The 27,257-nt window shown below is 54.9% G+C and overlaps 3 protein-coding genes across 3 annotated transcripts; 1 reads left to right on the forward strand and 2 right to left on the reverse strand.

Moving 5' to 3' along the window:
• Positions 1-228: 228 nt before the first annotated feature.
• ZNF428 (zinc finger protein 428) lies at positions 229-5,909 on the reverse strand. Its single transcript, XM_047788919.1, has 2 exons — positions 5,782-5,909; positions 229-891 (listed from the first exon to the last, which is right to left on the reverse strand). Exons 1-2 carry the CDS (start codon positions 5,855-5,857, stop codon positions 392-394), a joined length of 576 nt encoding a protein of 191 aa, XP_047644875.1. The 5' UTR covers positions 5,858-5,909; the 3' UTR covers positions 229-391.
• SRRM5 (serine/arginine repetitive matrix 5) lies at positions 3,858-5,822 on the forward strand. Its single transcript, XM_047788912.1, has one exon. It carries the CDS (start codon positions 3,858-3,860, stop codon positions 5,820-5,822), a length of 1,965 nt encoding a protein of 654 aa, XP_047644868.1.
• A 5,287-nt stretch (positions 5,910-11,196) lies between the features above and the next one.
• Positions 11,197-26,807, reverse strand: CADM4 (cell adhesion molecule 4). The gene is made up of 9 exons (XM_047791556.1): positions 26,684-26,807; positions 15,930-16,076; positions 15,472-15,624; positions 15,062-15,196; positions 14,491-14,655; positions 14,313-14,403; positions 13,751-13,923; positions 12,744-12,872; positions 11,197-12,238 (listed from the first exon to the last, which is right to left on the reverse strand). The coding sequence occupies exons 1-9, from the start codon at positions 26,745-26,747 to the stop codon at positions 12,129-12,131; spliced, it is 1,167 nt and encodes a 388-aa protein (XP_047647512.1). The 5' UTR covers positions 26,748-26,807; the 3' UTR covers positions 11,197-12,128.
• Positions 26,808-27,257: the final 450 nt, after the last annotated feature.

Consider the following 27,257-nt stretch of genomic DNA (forward strand, 5'->3'; position numbering starts at 1 on the left):
GTCTGGGCCTATATACATCATGGGGTCTATGATTAAATACACGGAAACCACACTGAACATACATACTTAGTAAATATTAATTATCTTGGCAACAACCATCCTAGGGTTTCCCGAAGGAGCCAGGGATGGTGGGTTAATGCCCAGGCACGTGCCTCACACACCAGTGCTCGCAAGCGCGCGCGCGCGCACACACACACACACACACACCAAACGCACGCTGGGCCAACACACACAGAATTCGGCTTTTATTCTGGCCTTCACACATCTACTGCTAAGACAACACAGATCGGCGGCACCCCGTCCCCAGGACTACTTGGACCACCCAATGTCCTCAACCCCTCCTCCCACCCCCACCCCACCCCCCCTGCAAGCTCCCTGGGGGGGGCTCTGCCTACACCTCACCCCGGGCATGCAGCATGAAGTGCCCATGCAGCTCCCCCAGGTTGTCGAAGGAATCCTCGCACTCCGTGCAGTGGTAGGTGCCCTCCTCCTCCTCCTCCTCCTCCTCCTCCCTCCCGGTTGGCCGGCCCTCCCCAGCCCGAGGTGGCTCCTCCGCTTCCTCCCCGAGAGCCCTGCTGTCAGGGGCTGGTGCTTCCTGGGGGGCTGTAGCGGGGCCGCAGAGCCGGCAAGGTGGGGTGCCTGGCGGGGCCTCCCCAAGGGGTGAACGGCCACAGAGCTGGCAGGGCTGGGCTGGGGGGCCCGGGAGCTGGGCTGCGCGGGGGGCCCGGCGGGATGGGCCCCCCCGGCCCCCCCCCAGGCGCTGCTTCACCTTGTAGCCAGGGTCATATTCGGGATCATCAGTGGTCTCCTCTTCTTCTTCCTCCTCCTCCTCATCCTCTTCGGAGTCCGGCTCAGAGAGAGTGTATTCGGAGTCAGAGGAATGCTCGGGGCCTGTGGGAGATGGATGAGGAAGGTCGTGGCATCAGAGGATGGAGGGCTGCGCCTGGCTGTCCCCTCTCTGTGCCCGGTGCAGACTGGCCACAGTAGGGGGAGGAGAACCTGGGCATCCCCCGCTCTTCTCTGTGCACAGAGCCCGGCACCCAGCACCTATGTGTCAAGCAAATGAACTTCATCTTAGGCGTATGAAAAGAACAAAGTTGGAGAAGTGGGAATCATAAAAACAACAGTGTCCACTGCTATTTTAAGAACAGTTTTGTCTTGTTTTGCCTTTTTTTTTTGTCTTTTTGCCTTTCCTAGGGCCACTCCCGAGGCATGTGGATGTTCCCAGACTAGGGGTCTAATCAGAGCTGTAGCCACCAGCCTACGCCACAGCCACAGCAACGCGGGATCTGAGCCCCATCTGCAACCTACACCACAGCTCACGGCAACGCTGGATCCTTAACCCACTGAGCAAGGCCAGGGATTGAACCCGCAACCTCACGGTTCCTAGTCAGATTCGTTAACCACTGAGCCACGACGGGAACTCCTGTCTTGTTTTGCTTTTTAGGGCCGCACCCCAGGCAAGGGGTCGAACTAGAGCTGAAGCTGCCAGCCTACACCACAGCCACAGCCACACCAGACCCGAGCCACATCTGCGACCTACACCGCTGCATGAGGCAAAGCCAGGATCCTTTAACCCACTGAGCAAGGTCAGGGATCGAATCCACATCCTCATAGGTACCAGTCGGTCCGTTATTGCTGAGCCGCAACAGGAACTCCAAAGGACCTATTTTTATGTATTAACTAATCCTTAGGACAGCCCTGAAGGAAGTACCATTGCAATCCCTAAGTGACGAATGGGGAAACTGAGGCACAAAGAAGTCAGGCACCTCACTGGCCTCCTGTCACAAAGCTCTAACAAGGAAAGCCACACATGGTGATGGCCTACACTGGAGCATTTCAGGAAGCCAAACACTTGAACAGGTATTGAAGCAAATTAAAACAAATACATATACACATAAATATCTGGGAGTTCCCTGTTGGCTTAGCAGGTGAAGGAGTTGGTATTATTACTGCTGTGACTCAGGCTACTATGGTGGTGCAGATTCAATCCCCAGCAAGGGAACTTCTGTGTGCTGTGGGTGTGGCCAAAAGAAAAAATCCAGTTGAGTTAATTTACTTATAAGTATAGATATACTGCTGTGATTTCATGGCTATGAAGGACATGCCCAGGACAAACTTCGGTTAAAAAAAAAAAGGAAAAAATTTAGAGCTGGTGTGCAGGAAATGGTGGCACCAGCAGCTCTTATGGGGGATGCGGGCTCGGGCCTGGTCATGGCCAGGGAGTCCCCCACTTCAGTGGCAGCAGCAGGGTGGGAAATACTGGCTTCTTCAGGTGCAGTGGCAGGAGCCTGCCAAAAGCATCTCTCAGGACGGCGACAGCCTAGCCCTGGATATCCAGCCCCCCTTCCTCAGTTCATTCTGGCAGTGCACGGGGACCCTGTCACGACTGAGCCAGGCGCACTGGCTCCTCATATCTCTCAACAGCCCAGACTGGCACCCCCCTCGGGGCCTTTGCCATCCTTTCTGCAGATGGACTAAGGCTTGATCCCTCCCCTCTGCCACGACTCTGCTCAAGTGTCACCTCAGTGAAACCCTGGTCAGACTGTCTACCCAGGAATCCCTCCCCAGCACTCGCTACACCCCAGCTCAGCTTTATTTTTCTCCTCAATTTACCACATGCAACACCTACGTGTGTGTTTACTGCCTGTCCCCCAAAGCAGGGACTTCGTCTGGTTCGTGGCTGTGTCCCTGGCATCTGAAACAGTCTCTGTGCCTGGCATTCAATCTGCCAAACCTCTGCTGAGGCTTTCACACATGGGCTCTGCTGGGGTCTCCAGGGCATCATTTAGGACGTAGCAGGAGGGCTTTCCCCCGAGAGAGCAAGAGTGCATCCCAGGTCTCCTAATCCTAGGCAGCCTGCCGCTTTCTTTTACCTTGGGCTGTCCTAGCCCTGAGCCCACAGGGCTGTGCCTGTCCAAGTCCCTTCCCCCCCAGCCTGGGGGCAGGCCAGGTCAGACTCCCTGCTGGGTCACAGGCAACACCCAGCTCGGAAGAACAGGTTACTTTTGCTCAACATCCTTTCCTGCAGCTTTCTTGTGCTCTTACCTGTTCCTGCCTCCTCTACCCTATCGTCTGCCATTTAACAAATGTTGCCTGAGGCCTTGGCTTGGGCTGGTCCCTCTTCCTGGAACTGTTTCCAGCTCTATCTGCCTGGTGCAGGCTTTGTCCTCTAGGAAGTCACCACCCCTGACAACTTCAGGGGGAGGGTCTCTTCCCTCTTCCTGTCCTCTCTCCCCTGTCACTGCCCTAAAGGCTGTAGCCATCTGGGCCCCAGAATGTCTCCCCCATCAGGCTAGGAACCCCTCAAGGGCAGGTCTGACTCATCTCAGGGTCCCCAACAGGACATGAGGGTTGAATGAATAGGGGTGGCCCCGAGACCCTGCTCTCCCTCCTCCAGGCCTTTGCCTCTGCTCCTGTCCCACCTGGGGAGACCCTTCCTTCTCGACTAGCAAACTCCTGCTCCTCTTTAAGCCCCAGCTCCACGTCAGCTCCTCTGTGAGGTCCTCCCCACCTGTCCAGGTGGTCCGTGTCTCGTCTGGGCTCCCCCTGCCCCTAACACACCCTCACTGCCTGGGTCTGGAGACTGGAGACTCATAGAAGGCAGGACCTGGGTCTGACCCATCTCTGCGTCCACAGCAATGCTGAGCCTAAGGCAGCCTTGGGAGGCATTTGCTGAATGGCTGCAAAACGGAGAGGAAACACCTCCACCTTCGGGTGGGGGCCCCACGCCTCCTTCTCTTCCCACACCTGACTTCACACCACCTCCCCTCCGGGGTCTTCACTGCCCACTGTGACTTCATGAAGCTGGCCTGGGAAAGGCAATCAGGTCATCGCCCACGGCTACCAGGCCTTTCATGTCCACAATGACTTCCAGGACCACAAGCCATTTTGCGGCCACCACGCCTTCTCCGCCCACAAGAGCCCCAAAGCCCAGCATGTCTCCAGCGTCCACTGGACCCTCGATGCCCACAGCGTCTCCCAAGCCTCCACCCTCCTTGAAGAGCACCAGATCGACAATGCCCAACAGCTCCCCAGTGCCCACCAAGCCATCGAGAGCCCCCAACTCAGTCACAAGCCCAGGCAGTTCCAAGTCTCCCAAATGGGCAAGTACAAAGGCAGCCCCTTCTAGCCAGTCCTGCGGCAAGTCCCGAGTCCACAGCAGGGCACAAACGCCTAGCAAAGCCAGCACCGACACCAGGGCCAGCAAAGCGAGCGAGGCCAGCGGGGTAAGACACCGGCGCAGAGGCACACGCAGCCGGGGTAGAACTCCGGACAGAAGGGGAAGCCGCAGCTCCAAGAGGTCAGCCAACAGGGCCAGCACTCCCAGCAGGATGAGAACTCATGGTGCCAGAGCAGCTACGCCCAGCAGGGTGAGAACTGCCACTTCCCAGCAAAAACAAAGTTCCAGCCGGCCTAGAACCAACAATCGGGAAAGGAGTAGGAGCCAGCCTAGACACAAGAGCAGAAAGAAGAGCTACAGCCCACCAGGAGCCTCGGGTCCGGGGAAGAGTTCCAGCCTGGCTGTAGCCCCCAGCAGGGCCAAGAGTTATAGCCCCACAAGAACTCCCTTCAAGGAGGATGGTCACAGCCGGCCTCCAGCGTCACCGAGGAGGGTGAAGAGTTACAGTCAGATGATTACCCCCAGCAGGGAATGGAGTTACAGCCCAACTCAAGAGTCCAGCAAGGTCGAGAGTTACCACCAAGGCAGTGTGCCCAGCAGCCCCCAAAGTCGCAGCCAGTCTAGGATGCCCAGAAGGGCAAGAAGTCGCAGTCGGGAGAGGGCCCACAGCAGGTCGAGAAGTCACAGTTGGAAGAGAAATCATAGTAGGGCAAGAAGTCGTACCCGGAAGGCCACTCCCAGTCGGATGGGAAGACATAGCCAGTCTAGAATCTACAGCAAGGGGAAAAACTGTAACCCATCTAGAACCCCCAGAAGGGAAAGAAGTCACAGCCAATCTAGAACCCCGAGCAAGGAGAGAGGCTACAGCCGGTCTAGAACCCCCAGCAAGGAGAGAGGCTACAGCCAATCCAGAACCCCGAGCAAGGAGAGAGGTCGCAGACGCTCTAGAACCCCCAGCAAGGACAGAGGCCGCAGACCCTCTAGAACCCCCAGCAAGGAAAGAGATCACAGTCCATCTAGAACTCCCAAAAGAGAGAGAGATCACAAGCAAACTAGAACTTCCAGCAAGGAAAGATATCACAGCCGATCTAGAACTCTCCAAAAAGAGAGAAAGCACAGACGATCTCAAACCTCCAGCGATGAGAGAGATCACAGCCAAATTAGAACTTCCAGTAAGGAGAGAGATTACAGCCAATCTAGAACCCCTAAGAAAGAGAAAGATCACAGGCAATCTGAAACCTCCCATGAGGAGAGTGATCACAGCCAAATTAGACCCTCCAGCAAGGAAAGAGATTACAGCCAAGCTAGAACCTCCAGCAAGGAAAGAGATCAAAGCCAATCTACGACATCTAGCAAGGAGAGAGATCACAGCAAGACTAGAACCTCCAGCAAGGAAAGATGTTACAGCCAATCTAGAACCCCCAGAAAGATGAGAGACCACAGCCAATCTGGAACTTCCAGCAAAGAGAGCAATGCCAGCCAATCTACAACCCCCAGGAGTCTCAGCAGGAAGGGATCCCCTAGCAGGGCACAGAGTCCTCATCAGAATAGAACACCTAGTAAGACAAGGACCCACTCCCCCTCAAGATTTCTCAGCGTGGCCCTAATCCCAAAGCAGGATGGGTTTCAAGCCAACACCACATCTAAGGCCATCTCACCTGGAGAAAGGTCCTCATCATCTTCTTCCAAGCTGGCGTAGCCCCCAGTCTCAGCAGGCTCACGGGTCTCTGTCATGGCCAGGGGAAGGGATGGGAGACAGGAGCAGAGCAGCAGCTGGGCAGTGTCCCTCCCCAGCCAGCTTTCCACAGCCACACCTTGGCCACAAGTCCTCAAAGGCAGGATGTCGGCAGGTAGAGAGGGATGCTGGACAGGGGAAGGAAAGGCCTGTGGTGACTCAATAAATTTTTAATAGCATCTGCCTCCGCAGGACTCAGTGTGCTCCCTGCTGTGGGCAAGGCAAAGATGACCCCAGCTCTGTCCCTGAGTGCCTACAGGGCCTTGATGGCAGGCTCTGCCCCTCTATAGGCCTTAATTTCCCCATCTGGGCAACAAAGCTGTCTGTGGTTCCCATTCGATGGGGTGGGGAAGGGTACTATTTCAAATATTTAACAGCAGGGACTGACAGGGGAACCAATCAGAACTGAGAATGGAACATGGTCCTGTGCATGAGCCCTTTACTTGCTGGATTGTGGGAAAGTCCGGGGCTGAGGGGAGAGTCCAAGGTGGCAGCTGGAGGTAGGGATTCACTTGATATACAACCAGTCTAGAAGTAGTTCAGTATGTAAACAACCAGAATGGCTGCACTAATTTGTGAATGTCCGCCCTAATTCTACATCAATTCACATCTTGGAAAGATGGTGTCTGGGTTTGAAACCTAAATCTGCCACATTCTAGCTGTGTAGGTTCCAGCAAAGCCTGTTTGCTAGCCTGTTTCCTTCTAGGTACAAACAGGGCTTCCAGGGCTTAATTTATGTCCTCATAAGCACACTGAGACAGATAATTATCTCCCTGGTACAGATGAGGAAATTAAGGCACAAAGAGGATTTACAAGGAGGCCAAGTTCACACCAAACCGGTAGGTGGGTGATCTAGGATTTGAAGCCATGTCATCCTAGCTCTTTCATCAAATGGGCCTGGAGCTGAAAAGACTTTTTGAAGATTCAGTTCATACAAAGTGCTCTTACTGGCAGGTACTCCATTAACTGTGGTTATCACTATCCCCACCCTTCCATAAACCCTGGCCATTCCAGACATCTCACCTCTCCTTGTGCACGCCAGGACATCTCACATTTGCCGTAGCAAATCCTGCAATTACTGTCAAGAATGTGCTCCTTCCTCCTTGTCTGTCTGTCTGGAGAACTCTTACTCCCCTCCAAAGCCCACCTCAAACACAAGAACCTCTGTACTTCTGCCCACCCAAACACCACCTCTGCTTCTTCCAAGAAGCCTTCTCTGACGCCTCTCCTTCAGCAATACTCCCTACACACACACACCTTCTTTTGTCTCCCACTGCGCTCACTGACAGTAGAGAGCCAGGCAGAGCAAGTTATGAAGGGGCTAGCAGTCTTAGCTGCACCTCTTACATGCCATGGCCTCTGCTGGGCACTGGGTAATATAATGGAAGATAGATGATCCCTTCAAAATCTAGAGGGCAAGTTTAATGCTAGGGACTAAAGAGAAAAAGATTAGGATTGAAGCCTGGAGGAAGCTGGGGCATGGGAAAGCTGGCATCAATGGCAGGTAAGCTTTTTAATGACACCTGGGCTGGGCTTTAAAGACAGAGAGGATTCATAACTGGCACAGGAGGGTTCTCATAATACCCTATTGCCTATAGGGCCCCATTTAATTTGGGAATTCTACTTTATGGCAGGATAAGCTTGCCAGATTTAGTAAATAAAAATATACTATGCCCAGTTAAATTTGCATTTCAGATAAAGTCTTTCAGAAATGTCCATTCCAAATATTGCATGGGACATAGGTGTATTAAACAATTATTTATCTAAACGCAAATTTAACTGGATGTTCTATATTTTAACTGGCAACGAACCATACAGCACGGACAAAACTTCCTATTGGATTGCCAGGAAACATTGCTCTCCAGTCTAGCCTACCTTTCCCCAAGCCCACATCACACAAAGCCCCTTCCAGAGTACTCCAGATGTCAGGTGGAGGCATTCCTTGGTGCCGAAGTTCCATTCCTACAATGAATATGGCGGCCAGACTGGCTTCCATGATTTTAGAGGGGCATAAATGAGGCTCTCTCACCACCATGATGCAAACACAGTACCAAGACCCAACAATGTCCTGAGCCTACAGCAACCACCTCCCAATATGCCATGCGTGAACATAATAGGCATCCATTCCCACAAAGCTAGGACAAGGAGGCAAGAGCAAAATCTTAAACAGGAATATAAGGACCATTCCCCACAATGCCCTGCTGTTGCAGAAATTTCCCCTAGGATGTATGGGGCCTATAATGACCACCTTCCAATGCGCTCTTCGTCGAAGCACTCCAAGTTTCCAGGATGCTCAGCGGAAGGTGTGTGACAAAAGGGACGTCTTCCCCACAAGATGCTAGGATAATCCCAGAATGCACCAGGCCCATAACGACTAGCAAACAAACTCCCACAATGCTTTAGGGCAGGCCATCCCGTCTTCCCAGGATGCCCCAGGGCAGCACGAAGCCTCGTCGGAGGAGAAAAGGGAGCCCGGGTCTCGCCCTCAGGCCATCACGGCCGCTGACAACCGCTGCTGGCTCCTCGGTGACGAGAGCCGTCACTCCCATCATGCAGCAGTGCCGTAGCGCCCGCTTCCCAGCATGCCCCGCGCACCTCCATCCCGTACACTCACCCGCGCTGGCGGCCCCCAGCTCCGGCTCGGCGGCAGCGGCTGCACGCCCAGGCTCTGCGCCTGCGCCGCAAGTGGGTAGGAGGGCGTGCAAGGGGCGTGAAGAGCCTAGGGCGCTTGCGCGGCGAGATAGACCATTCTTGTCGCACAGTGGGAAGAGGGGCTTTCTGAGTTGGGCAATCGACGAACCTCGCGCCGAGGGTTCCGGGCTTTGCCCCTCGCTGTCCGGGCTTACTTGGTACAGTCCGCTGCCGGACGGAACTAGAAGCTGCAAGCCTCGCGCCTGCGTGAGCGAGCCTGAACGTGCCTTACGAAAAGTGGGGTTTTCTGCGGGTGGGGGGCTGCCAGCTCGGCCAGGATCCTGGACCTGAGGCTTGCTCATTTGCATAATCTTAGCACGGGACGAGGGGAGGCCTCTGGCGCTGGCAGGGTTGATTTGCATATTCTCCTGAGGGTTTATTTGCATATTCTCCTGAGGGGCCTTACTTCGGAGCGCAGTGATCAGCATATGCGGAGCATAGGGGATGGGGGCGCTGCGCCTGACCCTAGCGCATGCGCACAGGGGCTGTGGACTAGCGCGAAGTGGGTAGCGTGAGTTTAGATTAGTCAGGATTAGTTTGCATCCGGAGAGGTGGCACGAGGGTCAAGACCCTTACTGACCCTTGTCAACTCTCACCCCACAACCAAGATAAATATTTATTGCTCTCTTTTATGTCAGGCCCTGGGCACTGTGGTTTCTTCAGTGAACATACTCTGCCTCTGCCTCCCTGGCCCTCGAATCAAAGGAAGGAGGGTCACACATAATCAGAACCACAAGCCAGAGTGGTCAGACTGGGGGTTAAGTTGAACAGAGGAAACTGGGAACCAGAGGCGGCGCCTGCCCCAGGGAGTCTTTCCGGCGATGGAATAGCAAGAGCAAAGGCCTAAAGGCAAAAAAGAAAAAAAAAAATCGCATGATTTGACTCGAAAGCAGTTTAGTATGCCCGGAACAGAGTTAGAGGGGAAAGTCTCACAGGTGACATTAAGAGCTCAGATTTTACTGCTGCGTTCCAGGCTTCCTGGAAGTGACTCACATTCCAGTTTAAAACTGTCCAGTGAGATCCCACCACTTAAAAATCCAAACCCTTTATTATGGTCCAGAGGCTGTACACGTGGTCTAATCTTGCTTATCTCTGGCTTCACCAGCCTTTCTTTATCAGAGCCTATCTAGCTCCACTTCCCCCTCAAACACCCCGATCTCTTTATCGTATCAGGCCTTTGCCCTTGCTGTTCTTGCCTGAAAATGCTTTGCCTCCCGATCTTCTAATAGCTACTCTTGTGCTCATCATTCATATCTTGGCACAGATGTCAATCTGACAGGCTTTACCTGATCTAAGCTAGCACCTCCAAATTGGCTTTAGGGAAGTGAATGGGTTGCGGATAAAGCAGGATTGGTGGTGAGCTGATGGTTGTTCAAGCTGGAGTGACAAGTGTGTGGAACTTCATTATCCTGCAAACTTCTGTATGTTTAATGTTTTCCATAATAGCAAGTTATAATAGTACCTCCCCACCTCCTTACTCTGTACTTTGCCTTTTTTTTTTGTCTTTTTGTCTTTTGAGAGCCGCACCTGCGGCATATGGAGGTTCCCAGGCTAGGGGTCTAATCGGAGTTGTAGCCGCCGGCCTACACCACAGCCATAGCAACACCGGATCCTTAACCCACTGAGCAAGGTCAGGGATCGAACCTGCAACCTCATGGTTCCTAGTCACCACTGCACCACAACTGAACTCCGTCTGTACTTCATCTTAATAGTACTTATGGCAATTTGACATTAAGTTTTTTTGCTTCCTGTTTCCCTCGTGAAAGCTTTGTGAAGGTAAGACTGGAGTTACCCTTTTTCACTTTGGGTCCTTAGTTTGAGATTAATGCTAAGCTGTCTGGAACACCTATTGCCTATTGTATTCATCATGGCATCTCCAACCCTTTTAGCAACAGCTGGCACAAAGTAAGGTCAATATATTCTTGATCGAAAATTAGAATCACTCGTCTTAAATTTAGATGAATGGATGAGCTCTTAGTTGATCTAGAGGTGATGAGGAGCTAGGGAAAGATTTTTGAGTAGGGCAGGGACAGGTGTTGACAGGTCAAGATGCCAGTAATTGGAGTTCCCGTGGTGTCTCAGTGGTTAATGAATCCGACTAGGAACCATGATGATGCTGGTTCGATCCCTGGCCTTGCTCAATGGGTTAAGGATCCAGCGTTGCCGTGAGCTGTGGTGTAGGTCACAGACGCGGCTCGGATCTGGCGTTGCTGAGGCTGTGGTGTAGGCCAGCAGCTACTGCTCCGATTCGACCCCTAGCCTGGGAACCTCCATATGTCTCGGGTGTGGCCCTAGAAAAGACAAAAAAGACAAAAAAAAATACAACAAAAGATGTAAGTGATTGAGCTCCTTGAAGGGTGATGGCAGGGTTGGGGGTGAGCTAGTGGAAGAATCCTGGCCATTGGGAGGGGATGGGGTAGTTCAGCGGCTGATGAAGAAAGACTGTGACTTTTGGTTTAAAGATGGACCAGAAAAATCCAGGTTTCCTGGGAGGGTGGAGGTGCCCTTGGAGAAGGAAGGACCCTCTCCTGGCCTATACTGTCCACCAGCAACCATCACACTCCCTCCCTCCTCCCTTGGTTTAGTACCCCTCCCAACATGGTGCAGCTCTGGGCAGAAGGACAGACACACAGCCACCCCAAACACGTGTTCTCTCCTCAGTTTAATGGTGGTTAGTGGGATTGCCAAACCCCCCTCCCCGTTCCCCTCCCCGCCCCGTACAAAATGTGTTTTGTTTTGTTTTTTTTAAACAAGAAAAAGGGGGCAAAAGCCAGGAATGGGGGGAGGGGGGCGCAATCTGATATTTTCATACAGATTTTTGATTTTTTTAATATATTATATATAAAACCATAGAGACCAACGCACCCTCCCCCCAAACTCCTTTCCCCCTCCCTGGAGGGCCGGAGGAGAGATGGGGAAGGACCCCCCAGGAGTGGGTGGACAGAGAGACAAATATGGATGGGACAGATGTAGGGGGAGGAGGTGGAGGGGAGGGGAGCCCAGGAGCCTGGGGAAGGGGGATTGGAGAAAAGAGTTGGGGCTGTCTCCCTCACTGCCCCCATCAAAATTATGACACAAAGACACAGAATCCCTGTTTCCACGCCCTCCCCCCACCCTTACCCCCACCGTGCAAACATGGCTTTGCAAAGAGGTGCCCAGAGCTCTGTGGAACTCCTACAATGGCTGGCATGGGGTCTGGGACCCCCAAAGAAATCTATATTCCCCTTCCCTGCCCACCCCACCCTTCCCAGAATCTGACCCTTCCCCACAAGACCTGGTTCTGTAGCCTAGGGGCCTTGACCTTCCCCCAGTTATCTTCCCCCAACCCAATCCCTACCGCCCTCCCTGGACTTGGGGCTTCTGGACCTTTGGCCCTTGCCCCCTGGGGGACCCAGACCTCTGGACTCTTGCTTCTGGCCCTTGCAGAGACCCAGGCATCCGACACCCCCATCCCTGCCCAAGTGTCTGAGGTGTTAGTGGTGGGGGGAGAAGCCCACCATCCCAGACTCTGATAAATGTCTTTGCAGCTGGCAGTAGGGTGGACCCCAGCCCAGGCCCAGGCCTGGGATGGAGGTGGGGTCAGATGAAGAATTCTTCTTTCCTCTTGTGTCCATCGCTGCCATTGAGAAAGGCTTCTCTTGCTTCTCCCTGCTCATCCAGGCCACTGGCCTCATGGGTCAGATAGGAGCCTGAGGGGTGCCCCGGGGGCAGAGGCGACACATAGGTGTGGACCCAGGAGTTGGTCAGGGAGGCAGACAAGACATACCAGACGAAGCAAGAGAGAGAGATGAAACAAACAGGGCGAGGAAATCAAGTCCAGGAAAGAGCAAAACGGGGGCAGAGAAAGGGGCAAAAGCAGAATTAGGACGACACTCCAAAAGCTCACAGAAAGATCAGCCCTTTATCTCTCCTCGCGGTGGCATCCCCTTGCTCTGCTCCCAACAAATTCAGCAGTTAAGAACTCAAAGGCGTAGCCTAAACGCAGCTTCAACCCTTCATCTCTTTCAGGGTTGTGCACTGAAAGACCCGCCCCTTTTGGGGGCTGGGCCCCAAGTTTCAAATGCTAGATGTAGGCTCCACCCCCTTGTCCCGGCTCTGCGCCCGCCCTCTTACGAATCTTCTAGGCCCCACCCCTTTCCGAACCCCACCACCAACCACAGCCCTTGCCGAATTTGAGGCCTCGCCCCCACTCACCTTTCTGCCTCACTGAGCACCAGACCATGCCCACCAGCACACAGATGATCAGAAATACCAGTAGCGCCAGGATGCCACCCACAATGGCATAGGGGACTGACGTCTGAGCCTCTACTACGGCACCAGGGTCTGCCAGAGGGACAGGGCGCAGGACCAGGTCATCAGAGGACAGTCCCAGCCCGGCTGCACTGCTGCCATTGTCTTAAACCATTCTGCAAGCCACATCCAACCGCGCCCCCTTACGTACCACGCCCCTCAAATTACTGCCACCGGGTGGCCCCTGGCTCCCGGCGCCACTCTTTCCCGAAGCTCAAACTTCGGGTTGTACACTGCCCGACTCGGCCCCCAAGTCATCTTGTTAATGCCAACTTCCTCCTCTTCCCCTCTCCGCCCTCCCCCCCACCCCCGAGAACAGAAACAGTACATCCCTTTGCTTCTGACCTCAGTTCCAAGTTTCTTCCCATCTTGTCTAAAACCGCTCCGTATTTAAAATGCTGAGCTAGGACCCAACCACTCCAAAATGCCTGCCCCACATCGTAGGAGCTAAACACTTAATACTTTGAGCTGGGGCCTTTGGCCGCTTTATATTTAGCTCATATAATCTTCACAACAACCCTATAAGGTACGTGATGTTCATTTCTTTTTCTTTTTTGGTGGTGCCCATGGCATGTGGGAGTTCCCGGGCCAGGGATCCAACCTGTGCCACATCAGCGGCTGGAGCTGCAGCAGTGACAATGCTGGGTCCTTAACCCGCTGAGCCACAGAGGAACTCCGGATATTGTTCATTTCTACTTTACCGATGAGTAACTTAAGGAACAGTTACCCATAATAGCACAGTGCAGAACCGAATCTGAACTCAGATGGTTCTTTGCACAGGCCTGGGTTCTCAAACACTATCCAGTCCAGCCCACCCACTCCCAAGGCCCCGCCCCACCCAGGACAAAGCGGAGACCCGCACCGACTCGGCCCTGAGCCTTTTCCGAGGGCCTGCTGAAGCAGGTGCTCACCGTAGACCACGAGCACATAGAGCGCCCTCGCGTGGCCGTGCTTGTTCGACGCCTCGCAGGTATAGGTGCCATTATCCGCTGATACTAGGCCGGGTAGCGTAAGTGTCTCCCCGACTGCCTCGGCCCGCTCCGGCAAAGACTCATTTCCGCGGTTCCAGCGGATCTGGTTTGGCCTGGGCGGAGGTAAAGTTAGTGAGAGTTAGGGATGCAGGTGCCAGCACCCAATACTGACATCTCGGGAATGCGCAGCATTTCCAGTAAGAGGGTCCCTACTAACCCTCTCCTTCCTAGAAAACTAACAGTCCGGGGCCTAGCTTCTACCCATCACCAGGGTCTCAGGAATCCTGGCCTCTCCTCCAGCCCCTTCTACCTTCAGAATCTTCGAGTCCGGAGCCCCACAACCTCCTTCCTTGGGGGGGGGGATCTGAAGTCTGAGCCCCCAGATCCTTCCTCTCTCAGGACTCAGAAGTCCGGGCCACAGTCCCCTCTTTCCCGAGACACGTGTGTCCAGTCACCAGTCCTATTCTCTCAGGACCCAGGATTCTCGGGCCCCAGAACTCACCTGGGGTTCCCCGTCACAGCACACGTCAGCACCAGGGTGTCTCCCTCTCGCACCACAGCTTGGGAGGCATGGATCCGGGCTGTGGGGGAGTCTGTGGGCAGAAGTGAGACAGAACCAGTGGTTGTCTGGGTTATCACTCGTGGCTAGGAACCCTCCCTCTGGTTCGCCGGGCACTTACACTGCACGTCCAGCACGTACTGCGTCTGCTTGCTGTGTCCAGAGGGCAGCGCCTGGTTCTGTGCCTCGCAGATGACGATACCGCCGTCGTCCTTGCGGTCCACACGAAACCGCACTGTGCTCGCAACGCTCCAGACTTTGCCGTTTTCCTGGCCGCTGCTCACCCCTGCCAGGCCCCGCCCAGACACTGTCAGTCCCAGATTCTGGCGCCACCCCGAAGGAGCAACGCCTCCCCCAGCCAATCCCAAAGCAAGCTCTTTGCCAAATTTCGCCCCTTATACACCGTTCTCCCCTCTAATCCTGCAAATCGCGCCACTCCCCGAAAGAGGGCCAGAACCCCACCAGCTTCTTCACAAAGCTCCTCCCCTTTTCACCCCACGCCCTCCTATCAATTGATTCAACAGCTATAAAGTGACCGAAGGGTGTCGGCCCAAACCTGTGCGCTTCCTTAAGCCCCCCCACACGTAAACGGCCCTTCCCAAACCACGCCCCCAGGAGGCCCGCCTCTTCTCAAGACCTGCCCTTTTCTGGCACCTCCCCTACCCACCCACATCCCCGACCCCAGGTAGTACCTTTCAGCTCCTTTCGATCCCGGTACCAGCGCAGGACGGCGGCCGGGCGGGAACGCGGAACTAGGCAGCTGAGCTCCACTTCGCCACCCTCCACTGCCTGTTCCCGGACCTCCACTATAGGATTCTCCGGGGCCACTGCCACACGGAGAAGAGGGCAAAGGCGAAGTCAGGGGAGACCCTGGGGGGGGGGCCTCAAAGTACCCAAGCTGCAGGGATTCCAGGGACCAACAGGAACAAGGGTCCCAGGTGGCAGGGGTCAAACCCAGAGGCCAGAGGTCAGGAAGGCCGGCCCTATGTCCTGGGTCCAGATGTCCAGGAAGTTAAAACACAGACAGGGTCAGGTTTCAGGAAAAGGGGTAAGCAGAGGAGAAAGGAGGAAGGGCTGGGTCCGAGGAAGGGGAGGCCATTACCCAGGACAGTGAGCGTGGCGATCTGGTGGTGCGTATCCTCCGTATAGAGCTGGCAGAAGTAGCCCCCTTCGTCCTCCAGGCGCGCATCTGAGAGCCGGATCCGTACCCGGCGCGGGGAGAACTCCTCAAGCTGGAATCGCTCATCCTTCAGGGCTAGAGAGTGAACGAGCAAGAATGAACTTGGGAAATCCTGACCTCAGAAGTCCCATCTTCCTCCAGGAGCTTGGAGTCCAGCTCTCTGCCGCTTTTCTCCAACCGTAGCTACGTCTAAGGCGCCCACCTACTTACTCCCTTGGGGACCCAGAACGTTTCACGCCCTCCCACCCACAGGACCAGGAATCCAGGCTGATAGCCCCCTCCTCCCTCCCACCTAGGAGCCCAGAGTCTCAGCTCTGTCCTCAGTCAGGCTCCAGCCCTCTCTTCCTTCAAGAACCAGGATTGCAGACCCCAGCACTCACCGCGGGTACCATTGAAAAAGAGGGTCTGCCGGGCTGGGTTCTGAATGACAACTATGGATCCATCATACTGGTGCAGGCGGCAGGTTATCTCGGCCACCCCGCCCTCGGCTACTGTCACATTTTCTGTCTGTACTTCCTGTCCTGCCCCTGGACCAGATGACAGAGAGACAGGAAAGGAGACTTGCTGAGGGCTGCCATTCACTCTTTGCTCTCTCCAGCTGCTCCCCATCCAAACCTCCAATACCTCCCCTTCCCCCCTCATTCAGTTCATTACACGCAACGTTTCCTATGGGCTGGACTTGGGGAGGTGGACAAAACCTGCCCCCTGCTCTAGTGGTGCAGCAGGCAAGATCCAGGGGTATGTGCTCTAATGGGGGCAGCACAGAGCACCCTGGGAGCCCAGAGGACCTGGACAGAGACCACCCAGGGAGATGGATGCTCAGAGAAGGTTCTAAAAGAAAGCACCATTGGATCCACATTTTAAAGGGTGAGCAGGAGTTCACCAGGCATGGGAACCCGCTATGCATTCACCAAACCCCATCTTTCACACCTGAGAATACGTTGTAGCTTGTCTGCGGAAATGGCCATGGTATTCTTCCCACCCATGTACGGGCCCTGACTCTGCTGCTCTTCCCATTAACGAAGCACCTTGCCCCTGTGAATCTGCGGAGTCCTTGTGACTTGCTTTAATGAACAGAATTTTCTAGAAGTGACATTGCATGAGTCCTGAAGCCTAGATCTCAAAAGACTTTGCAGCTTCTGCTCACACCCTCTTGCTGCCCCGACACTGTCAGGTGAAGATGTCCAGACTAGCTTCCTTGAGGATGAGAACCACATGGAGAGAGAAACCCAGCCAGAAGCTAGCACCCACTGCCAGCCATGGGGGTGAGGCCATCCTGCGCCATCCAGCCCCAGTGGACTGCACCGCTAGGTAACTGGAGCTACATGAATGACCCTAAATGAGACCAAGAGAAGAAGTACCCAACTGATCAGGTCCAAATTGCTGACCTGCCCCCACCAAGAGCCATGAACAGATAACATAATTGTCGTTTAAAGCAGCTAATTGTTGGAGTTTCCATTGTGGCTCAGTGGTTAACGAATCCGACTAGGAACCATGAGGTTGTGGGTTCGATCCCTGGCCTCGCTCAGTGGGTTAAGGATCTGGCATTGCCGTGAGCTGCGGTGTGTCGCAGACGCGGCTCGGATCCCGCGTTGCTGTGGCTCTGGCGTAGGCCGGCAGCTACATCTCTGATTAGACCCCTAGCCTGGGAACCTCCACATGCCACAGGATCGGCCCTAGAAAAGGCAAAAAGACCAAAAATAAATAAATAAATAAAAGCAGCTAATCGTTTTGCTTTTTTGCTTGTTTTTTGCTTTTTAGGGGCTGCACCCCTGGCATATGGAGATTCCCAGGCTAGGGGTCAAACTGGAGCTACAGCTGCCGGCCTACACCACAGCCACAGCAACGTGGGATCCAAGCCCTGTCTGCGACCTACACCACAGCTCACAGCAACACCGGATCCTTAACCCACTGAGCGAGGCCAGGAATAGAACATGCAACTAATCAAAAAAAAAAAAAAAAGAAAGAAAGAAAAAAGAAAAAATATACGAGTTCCTATTGCAGCTCAGCAGTAACGAACCTGCCTAGTATCCATGGGGATGCAAGTTTGATCCCTGGCCTCGCTCAGTGGGTTAAGGATCCATCGTGTCTGTGGCTGTGGTGCAGGCTGGCAGCTGCAGCTCCAATTTGACCCCTAGCGAGGGAACGTCCATAAACTTCCAAAGTGTGGCCTTTAAAAAAAAGGGGGGAAAAAAAAACAACGCAACTTGCAATGGTTCCTGGTCGCATTGGTTTCTGCTACGCCATAACCGGAACTCCTAAGGCAGATAATCTTGGAAGATCTCTTAATACCACTAAAGTTAACTGGTACTGTTAGGGGACCACTGGCTGAAACTGCCTACCTTAATAGCTGCCTGCACAAGCTGTCTCACAACAGGAAGCCCTGATACGGCACACATGGTGCTGCCCTGAAGGCTCACCCGGAGGATTTGGGAGGGACAACCAACCCCTCAGGATCCTTGGCGCTGGAATCCATCTTGGCCGAAAGGTGCTCGTGCCACCAAAAAGGACCCTGGGCCAGACCAAGCATGGGCTGAGATGATCAGCCAGGGACAAGCAGGAAACTAACCTCATTCTCATAAAATCTGAGACTTTGAGCCGCGTGGCAAAGCAGTTCTCCTGGATTCCCTTTCCCTCCTGCTCTCCCCTGGGCGCCCCTTCCCAATAAAGTCTTTTGCTTTGTCAGCACATGTGTCTCTTCAGACAATTCATTTCTGAGTGTTAGACAAGAGCCTGTGCTCGGGTCCTGGAAGGGGTCCCTCTTGCTGCAACAGGACAACACACGATCAGGCTACATTTTCTAGGATTCCTTGTGCTTAGATAGGGTCATGTGACTGATTTCTGGCCAATGGGCTGTAGGTAGAAGAGAGAACTGCCTCTCTGAGCCTGCCTTATCTCACTGGCAATCCTTCATGCTGCCTAAATGGAGAGGATTCCAAGGAGCCCAGAGGAGGACAGGCTCACCAGCTGGAAGGCACCCAGGGCCCTGCCTGCCTACACCCTGGGACCTGCCTGCAGAGGACTGTGACATGAGTGAGAAAGACACTTTTCTGTTAAGCCATTGAGATTCAGGTCTGTTGTTATAGCAGTTAACTTAACCTGATGAACCCATCAGAGGAACAAGGTACAAGATTAGTAAGGAGGTGTTTCCAGCTGAGGAAACAGCCTACGAAGCTGAGATTAATCATCAGAAGCATCACCATTGTCATTATCATCTGCAAAACAACAATAACCACGATAGCTACTGTTTATTAGGCACTTCCTGTTCCAGGTTTTGTGGTAAAGGCATCACTTTTACAATTTCAATTTCATCATCGCAAGGCAGGCACTATTATCAATCCCGATTTTTTTTTCTAATTCCCATTTTATAGATGGGAAAATCGGTCCAGAGAGAGCAAATGACTTGGCCGGGGGGCACAGCCTGAGAGTGGCAGAGGCAGGATCTACATCCAGATCCCTCTGGCTCTGTATCCTGATCACATCCGCGCCTTGCTGTCCGGGTGAAAAGTATTGAGCATTGGCGAGGGGCTGTGGGATGTGCTTAGGAAGGGCCTCAAATGCCAGGCTAGGAGATTAGCTTCTATCCTGAAGGCCAGTGAAGGAACTGGAGTGGGAAAGAGCCCCATTGGACCTGGTTATTTACCTTTAAAGTCTGGATAACTATCGCTTCGTGTCTCTTACATTCTGTCTCATTCATTCGTTTGAGTATTTCCTGAGCTGTGTGTGTGGGGGGGTGGGGGATGTTCAGGGGCTAGGTGCCCAGAGATGAGTCAGATGAGGTCCCTATCCTGGAAGGCCTTCAAGATTTATAGGGAAGCAGACACGAATCATGTAATATCCCATCGAAGTGTTATGGTCCCTGTAAGAGGGATGGGCTACCTGATTTGGGGGCTGAGGGATGGAAAAGATTAATTCTAAGGGGAGGAGGCAGAGACAGCTAGCGTTCCACCCAGTATCCAGTCCTCCCTTTCTCCTTAGTAAAAGAATCCTGACTGTATTTTACTGTTGCCCTGGATGCAGTAGAAAGAGAAATTCCCAGACCCCCTTGCAGCTAAGTGAGGCCATGTGATAAAGTTCTCTCTGATCAGACAGAAGGAAAAGTGTCCTGTGGTCATCTGGGGAGGACCTCCTAAAGAAAGAGGACAGGAGTTCCCGTCATGGTGCAGTGGAAACAAATCTGACGAGGAACCATGAGGTTGCGGGTTCAATCCCTGGCCTCACTCAGTGGGTTAAAGATCCACCGTTGCTATGAGCTGTGGTGTAGATCACACACACGGCTCGCTCGGATCTGGCGTTGCTGTGGCTGTGGGGTAGGCGGCAGCTGTAGCTCCGATTGGACCCCTAGCCTGGGAACTTCCATATGCTGCAGGTGCGGCCCTAGAAAGAAAAAAAGAAGGAAAGAAAGAAAGAGGACAAGTCTGTTCCTGGGTCTCTGGTGATGAGGAGGAGCTGCCATAAAAGCCCCGGATGCCTGCTTCTGCCTTCTCTTATGTTTAAATATAACCATAAGTTAAAGTTTGTGAACTTAAGCCACCATTAGGGGTTTATTTCCTACTTCCTGAAAAATCAAACTGAACACGTCCAGCCCTTGCCCCAAATATTTTTCTCCCCACGTTTTCTCAATCTCAGTACATGTCATGACCATCCACTCAGGTGCTCAGGCCCCCAAACCTAGAAATCATCTGCCTTCTCACCCTTCCCTTCACCGCTGACATCCATTCTGTCAGCAAGATCCAGGCACTCTACTTTCCAAACGTATCCCAAACCTACTCGCCTGTCTGCCTCACCTCCCATCACCCAGTCCAAGGACAGCATCTCTTACCTGGACCTTTAAGAGCTACTCCTGAGGTTCCCTACTTCCATAGCAACCTCCCCCCAGGCCATTCTCCGCACTGCAACTGGATGGACTTTTCAAGAAAGGATATCAGATCGAGTCACCTCTCTGCTTACAACACTTGAAAGGCTGCCCATGACACTTAGAAGAAAATACAGGGAGTTCCCCTTGTGGCACAGGAGAAACAAACCCAGCTAGTATCCATGAGGACATGGGTTCAATCCCCGGCCTCGCTCAGTGGGTTAAGGATCTAGCATTGCTGTGAGCTGTGGTGTAGATCACAGAGGCAGCTCAGATCCTGCGTTGCTATGGCTGTGGCTGTGGTGTAGGCTGGCAGCTGTAGCTGCAATTCAACCCCTAGCTGGGGAGCTTCCATATGCCGTGAGTGTGGCCCAAAAGCAAAAAAAAAAAAAAAAAAAAAAAAAGAAGAAGAAGAAGAAGAAGAAAATGAAGACTTCTTAGTCTTCAAGGTGCTTTGTGGCTTGGCCCCCCTCTGACCACAATTCTGACCACGCTCCTGCTACTCACTTCACTTAGTCTCACTGGCCTTGCTGCCTCTCAAACATGCTGAGCTGGTTCCCACCTCAGGGCCTTTGCACTTGCTCTTTCCTCTGCCAGGAAAGTACTTCCCCTTTGTCATCCCAGGACTACCTCCTGTTCTCATTCAGGTCTCTGCTTCTCAGAGAGGCCTTCTTTCCCCCACCCCTGTGCCTTCATCGCCAGAACTCTTTCTATTTCATCACCACCGTTTTATTTCCTTGATGGAAATTTTTCACTTTTATTTATTTCACTTGATGGAAATTATGAATTTGCGTACTAGTTTATCATCTGTTTGTCTCCCATCACTCCAGTATCCGCCCCATGAAGGCAGGGATGTAGCCCCTCAGGTTTACTGCTGCACCTAGTGTTGAAGCATGCCTGGCACCTAATAAATGGCCAGGGAGGCTGATGCCTGGATTGCATGTGTCAGGCACTATCTCATTTCAGCCTCATAACAACTTTGTGGCATCACATAATTCTCATTTTAAACGCCTCGGTGGATCCCAGCTGGACCACTTGCCAACTGTGTGAACGGGGGCAAGTAGCCTAACCTTTCTGAGCCTCAGATGCCCCGTCTGTAAGATGGGGATGGTGCCAGTCCTGACTCACAAGGATTAGTCCTGGACCCGAAGCTCTGGGAGCCCTCTGTGCAAAGCTGCTCTTATTATAACCTCTGGAAACATGCCCATCCACAGGAAAACTGGCCTGCCTGCACATTCCGGCGATTTAAAAAAAATCATCTTGAAGCCTATCAGTGGATCCTGGACCTCAGGGCTGTCCAGTGCTAGCCCCCCATTTTACAGATGTGGAGAATGAGGCTCAGGGTCCCAGGCAAGTCAGTGGCAGAAACTCACCATCTCTTGGAAGCCATCGGGACCTCCGGATCTGCACCCCCTCCATGTATCCCCTGCTCTCTACTTGAGGGTGCACATGGGGTGAGGGTGGGGGGCTTTTGTCTCATTCCCTCCCCCTCCTGAGGAGTCAGTAACCAACAGCGTCTGTGCCCGGAATATTAATGTCCCAGGAGCTTTTGTCTCGGGGTTGGGGGGTGGCGAGGCAGGACTCTGGTCAGAGAGGGGCTGAGCTTTGGGGACTGGGGCACTGGCCCTTTAAACGTGTTGACAGCCTGGAGCCGTCATGGGGTTGGTGCCTGGAAAAGGGACTGGGGAGGGTTTGGGAAAGAGTGGCTGAGCAGGTGATATAGAGACCCAGAATCCACTTCTCTTCTCCCTAAGACCCAGGAACCCAGCCCCCAGCTGCCTCCTTCCCCAGGATCCAGGAGTCCAGGTTCCTAACGGCCTCTTCCATCAGGACCAGGAGTCTGGGCTTGCAGCATCTTCCTCCCTCAAATCCAGACGTCTCAAAACCCCAGGCTTCTCCCTCCTCAAATCCAGGATTCTGGGCCTCCAACCCCCTCCTCCCTCAGGACCCAGGAGCCAGGGGTCCAGAGTACACAGCTGGTGGATGTTTCCACGGAGACTAAGCAGAGTGGGGGGAGCACTTCCTGGGTCCTGAGTCAGCGAATACCCAAGGGAGTCTCAAGGTCACGGTTCCGGGAAGGTCACAGCCACCCCCTCTGTATCCTCTCCCCAGGGGGCTCATGGCATCATGCCTCCTTCCCCCACTTCCTCCCTAGGGAGGTGGTACATCCCTGTGTCCTGACCAAACCCCCCCCTCAGCCCCCCATCAATGGCGGAGTCCTAACATCCTCGCACAAAGCATCAATTCTTCCCAGCTCAGCCTTGTGAAGGCGCCTGTATTCGCAGGACCTAGGCATCGGGGTCCCAGCCCCTCCTCCCTCAGAAACCTGGAGAGGGACCCCTAGCCTCTTCCTCTCAGGACTCAAGAGTTTGTACCCCCACTCCTCCCTCCTTCAAGACCTAGGAGTCTGGGACCTAGGAGTTCAAGCCCCCAGCCCCCGCCTCCCTCAGAGCCAGAGTCCAAGACCCCAGCCACCTCCTCCCTCAGACCTAGGAGTCTGGGACCCGCAGTCCCTACTCCCTCTGACACACATGTCTAGACCCCTAGCCTTCTCCTTCCTCAGGCCCAGGAATCTAAAACCCCAACCCCTTCTTCCTCAGACCCAGGATCCAGGCCCCCAGCCCCTCCTCCCTCAGACCCAGGATCCAGGCCCCCAGCCCCTCCTCCCTCAGACCCAGGATCCAGGCCCCCAGCCCTCCTCCCTCGGACCCAGAGTCCAGGCCCCCATCCCCCTCGTTTCCTGGGAACTTTTGACTCAAGGTCCACAGTCCTCAACCCCCAGAAGCACAGCCCTGGCTCCCCAGCCCTCTTGAGCCCCAATCTGAGAAGCAAGCATCAGGTGGGGGCGTAGGGGTGAGTCAGCAGCCTCACACACAAAGTTCCCCCTGTAGCCCCCACGTTCCTGGGATAGTCAGAACTCCGGGGATTCCGGGCCACAAGCCCAGCCAGGGGGTGGGGGAGTCCTCCGGAGGTTTTCCCCGGGTGTGGGGTCAGGGGAAGAATTCCTGCTCCTCCGGGAAGGGTGTGAGTCTGCACTGAGCACGCACTGTCCTATCCTCCACCCCCAGCGCCCCCTCTTCACCCCTCTCCAGAAGAGCCTGGGCTCTGCTGCTGCCCTCTTGCCCCACTGGGTGCCCACTGAGGAGCCTTGGTGCCTGGTTCCCAGAGGACCTAGAGGCCTGGGATCTGCCCAGGTGGGAACCAGTGGGTGCTTGGGTCCTGGTGCCACAGGCCCTTGGGCGCTGGCGAGTCCGACGGTCTCCCAGCCCCCCCACCCCCACCCCAGAGAGAGAAAGCTGCCTTTGTGTTCTACAAGACGGGGACAGGCCAGGCTCGCACGACGTTAACCCACCCCAGGCCCCAGCCCTGCTGTGTCGAAGGTCTTGGAATCCCTTGCGGAGCCTGACCCCAGCTCTGGGGACTCAGGCATCTGGCTCATGGGTGGGAGGGGATCCGTGACAGAACCCTGCTCTCAGAGTGGCTGGTCAGAACTTTAAGAGGGAGAGGAACGTGAGTCACTTGAGAGGAAAGCATTATTGGGGATCAACAAAGTCTCCTTCCACAAAGCCCCCCAACCCTTACTAGCCTCTATGTCTTTCCTTTGCATTCGGTTATCTGTTTCCTCTGCTCTTTCACGTCCATCCAATTCCTGGCTTGCAGGTCGGGTCTCAGATTCTGCCTGGGGGCATCTCTGAGCAGGCAACCCATCTCTCATTTCCTCTCGCCCACCCAGCCTGGACCCTTCTTTCTTTTGGCAGAAAGCTCACCATCCTCTTCTGGTATTCTTGGCAGATGAGTGAGCCAGGAAAAAGAGAGTACATTTTTGAAAGGGCATAAATGAACCACATTTCCCATCCCCACCCCTGCTGACTGGGCCAGGTGAGAGTGCAAGGGGGGCAGTGACTAAGAGGGAAGTGTGGGGACCACGGGGACCTCCTAAAATCTGGTGGCCAAGGCCGTCCAGAAATCTCCAAGGAGAAGGAAAGCAGGCAGGGTCCTCTGAGATTACGCATCCCAGCTGCCCAGCCCATGGTTTATAGGATGAGAAGTGAGACTCAGAGAGGGCCCGGGCAGGGGCCCGAATGACACCAGAGAGGCCTGGTTCCAGAGTACTTCCCGAGACACCTAGCTCTCTCTCAACCTGTAAAGTCCCACACCGTTTAACTTGGAGGAAGTTTACGGAAGGGATTAGGGTGCCAGGAAGCAGTGAATTTAAAACTAAACAAGGGCCAAGCCTGTACAGCTCCCTCCCAGAAGTGCTACAGAAGAGATTCTTTGAACTGAGCAGCTGGTCATCTCAGGCTATCTTCTGACTCCGAGAATCCAAAGTCCCACGATCCTACACTGTCAAGATTCTAGACATCAGAGGGGTCAAGATTCGGGATCTCCAAGAGGTCAGGGTTTCAGGATTTTGAAGATGTCAGGAGGCTAGGCGGCCAATGCCAGCAAGGTTCTAGAATTTTAAAGGTGTCAAGATTCTGAAGACTCTGGGATTCTAGAAGCTTAAAGACGTCAATGTTCTAAAATCCCCGGTTCTTTATTTACTGGATTCCTTGGTTTTAGGAGTCTGTGAGCCAGGATTTTAGGGCCTAACAAAGAAAGAAAGAAATACGGGATGGAGGAGTAGCCAAGGTACCAAAACACTCATCTGGGAAACCGTGTCATCTCTGCCACAAAGAAAGGAGGTAATGGTGAAAGTTCTGAAGCTACAGCAGAGAACTATAGAAGCAAGCAAGGCGGAGGGTGCCTGACCGGCCAGCTCTGTCCCTTGCCTTGTGCCCAGGGGAGGAGAGGGAGGCTCTGCCTCAGACTCTGGCGTGGGGAAGGTGCGACTGCACCCAGCTTGCCAGAAAGCCCTTCAGGGGTCCACGCTGGAGTTCCTTTCCTTTCCGGTCACTGAGTTCAACAACTTCACTTTACAGAAAGGGAAACCGAGGCCCCGAGAGGGAAGAGAGCTTGCCATTGGCTGCTCTGGCAAATGCCAAGAGCCAGAATTTCAACCCAGGCAGGCTCCCAGCCCTGTGCCATCTGGTCATATTTCCCAAGTCTCTACAGGACATCCAGCCCTCCCACTTCTGCCCAGCCACCTTCCAGTCACTATTTCCCCAAGAGTGGCTTCCTCCCCCAGTGTGAGAGTGTGAGTGTGGGGGTGACATTTCCTGACCTTGTCCCCAATCTCAGGGTCACCCTATCTGGAGGTCTCCAGCTTTCTTTGTGTGTGACAAGGGTATGTGGAGGGCTTCCTGGATGTCCTGGAGCATGGGGGCTTCTCTGGAGGTCACCACCTGGCTGTGTGAATGGGTGGGGAGGGGCAGCGTTTGGGAGGCATTTGCTGAATCCACGTGTGTGCCCACATGCCAAGGTCCCCCCCCACACACACATTTCCCTCCAGGGCCCTTCAGGATGCCCTGCCTGACTCAATTCCTCTCCAGGGACACAGAAGGATAGAGAAACGGAGAAATGAAGGATGGCGATGGGGGAATCCCAGGATGGAGGCTGTACGGGTAGAGAGGGGAGGCAGAGAGATGGGAGATGGGAAGACAGTGGGACAGAGAGAAGGGATAGTGGGGAATGAGGGAGAGAGGAGACAGAGGGGGCTAAAGAAACAGGAATGACAGAAAGGGGACAGAGAGACAAGGGAATGGGACAGGTGGGGGAGAGAGAAGTAGAGGTGACAGCAAGACAGGGACAGAGAGGGAGAATGGGGGCAGAGAGGGAGGGCAGAAATACAGGGGGACAGAGAGGGAATGGAGCGGGGTGAGGGGGCTGGCAGAGTGACCCAGTAAAAAGGAGCAGAGACGACGGAAAGAGGTGGGGGACAGGGAAGCAAGGAGAAAGGGGGACAGACAGAGGGACAGACTTGGAGACTGAGGGACAGAAGACAAGGGTAGGGGGACAAGGAGAGAGACTGAGGGACTCAGAGACAGGAGGACAGAGGGACACAGACGCCGGACCGAAGGACAGCGGGGCCAGCCCCAAGAAGGCTGGCTGGGGGCTGGAGGAGGGGGTCTCGGGCCCTTTGTCCCCGCCAGGCTCCGGGCCTGTGCGGAGTGGGGGGGGCTGCGGCACAGCGGCCAGGGCCCGCGCCCCCTCCCCCGCTCGCGGCTCGCGGCTCCCGGCCCGCGGCTCCCGGCCCGCGCTGCGCTTTGTCCCGGGGAGGGGGCCCGGCCCGGCCCCGCGCGCATTGTTCGGCCTCTGCGGTCCCGCGGCCGCCCGGGCTGTCACCGCGGCGCGCCCCCCGCCCCAGCCCGGCCCGCCGGCCCCGGCCCCCGACCCTACCTGGCCCCGCCGCGGCCGCCCACAGCAGCAGCAGCGGCCACTGGAAGCGCCGGGCCCGGCCCATGGTGCCGCCGCCGCCGCCGCCGCCGCTCGCTCCCGGCCCGGCACCTGCACCGCCCGCGCCGCCCGCCCCGCCCCCCGCGCCCCGCCCCCTGCCCGCCCGGGGGGCGGGGCTCCGGGGCCGGGGCGGGGCCGGCGCGGGGGAGGGGGAGGGGAGGCCCCGGACGAGGGGGGAGAGGGCACCTCGAGAGAGTCGGGGGGGCTGGAGAGGGGCGGTGCCTGAGAGCTGGGGGGGCCGCGGGCGGGGGCGGGCTGGGGGCGTGTGCGAGCCCGACCCGCCGCGCAAGAGTGCGGGTGGTAGGTGAGGGCAGAGGTGGTGGGTGACAGGTGAAGAGGGGAGGGCGTGCAGGTGGTGTGACGCGAGTGTGTCGTGGGAAAGGTGAGGGTGGCGTGGGAAGGGTGCACGAGGGCTCCGGTGTGCGTGGAGGGGAAGGATGTGTGTGAGGCTGCGAGTGTCGAGAGAGGGGGAATTGGGCAAGAAAGGTGAGTGTGAGTGGTGAGTGGAGGTGTGGGT

Source organism: Phacochoerus africanus, chromosome 8, assembly GCF_016906955.1.
Source record: "Phacochoerus africanus isolate WHEZ1 chromosome 8, ROS_Pafr_v1, whole genome shotgun sequence".
Taxonomy (NCBI): domain Eukaryota; kingdom Metazoa; phylum Chordata; class Mammalia; order Artiodactyla; family Suidae; genus Phacochoerus; species Phacochoerus africanus.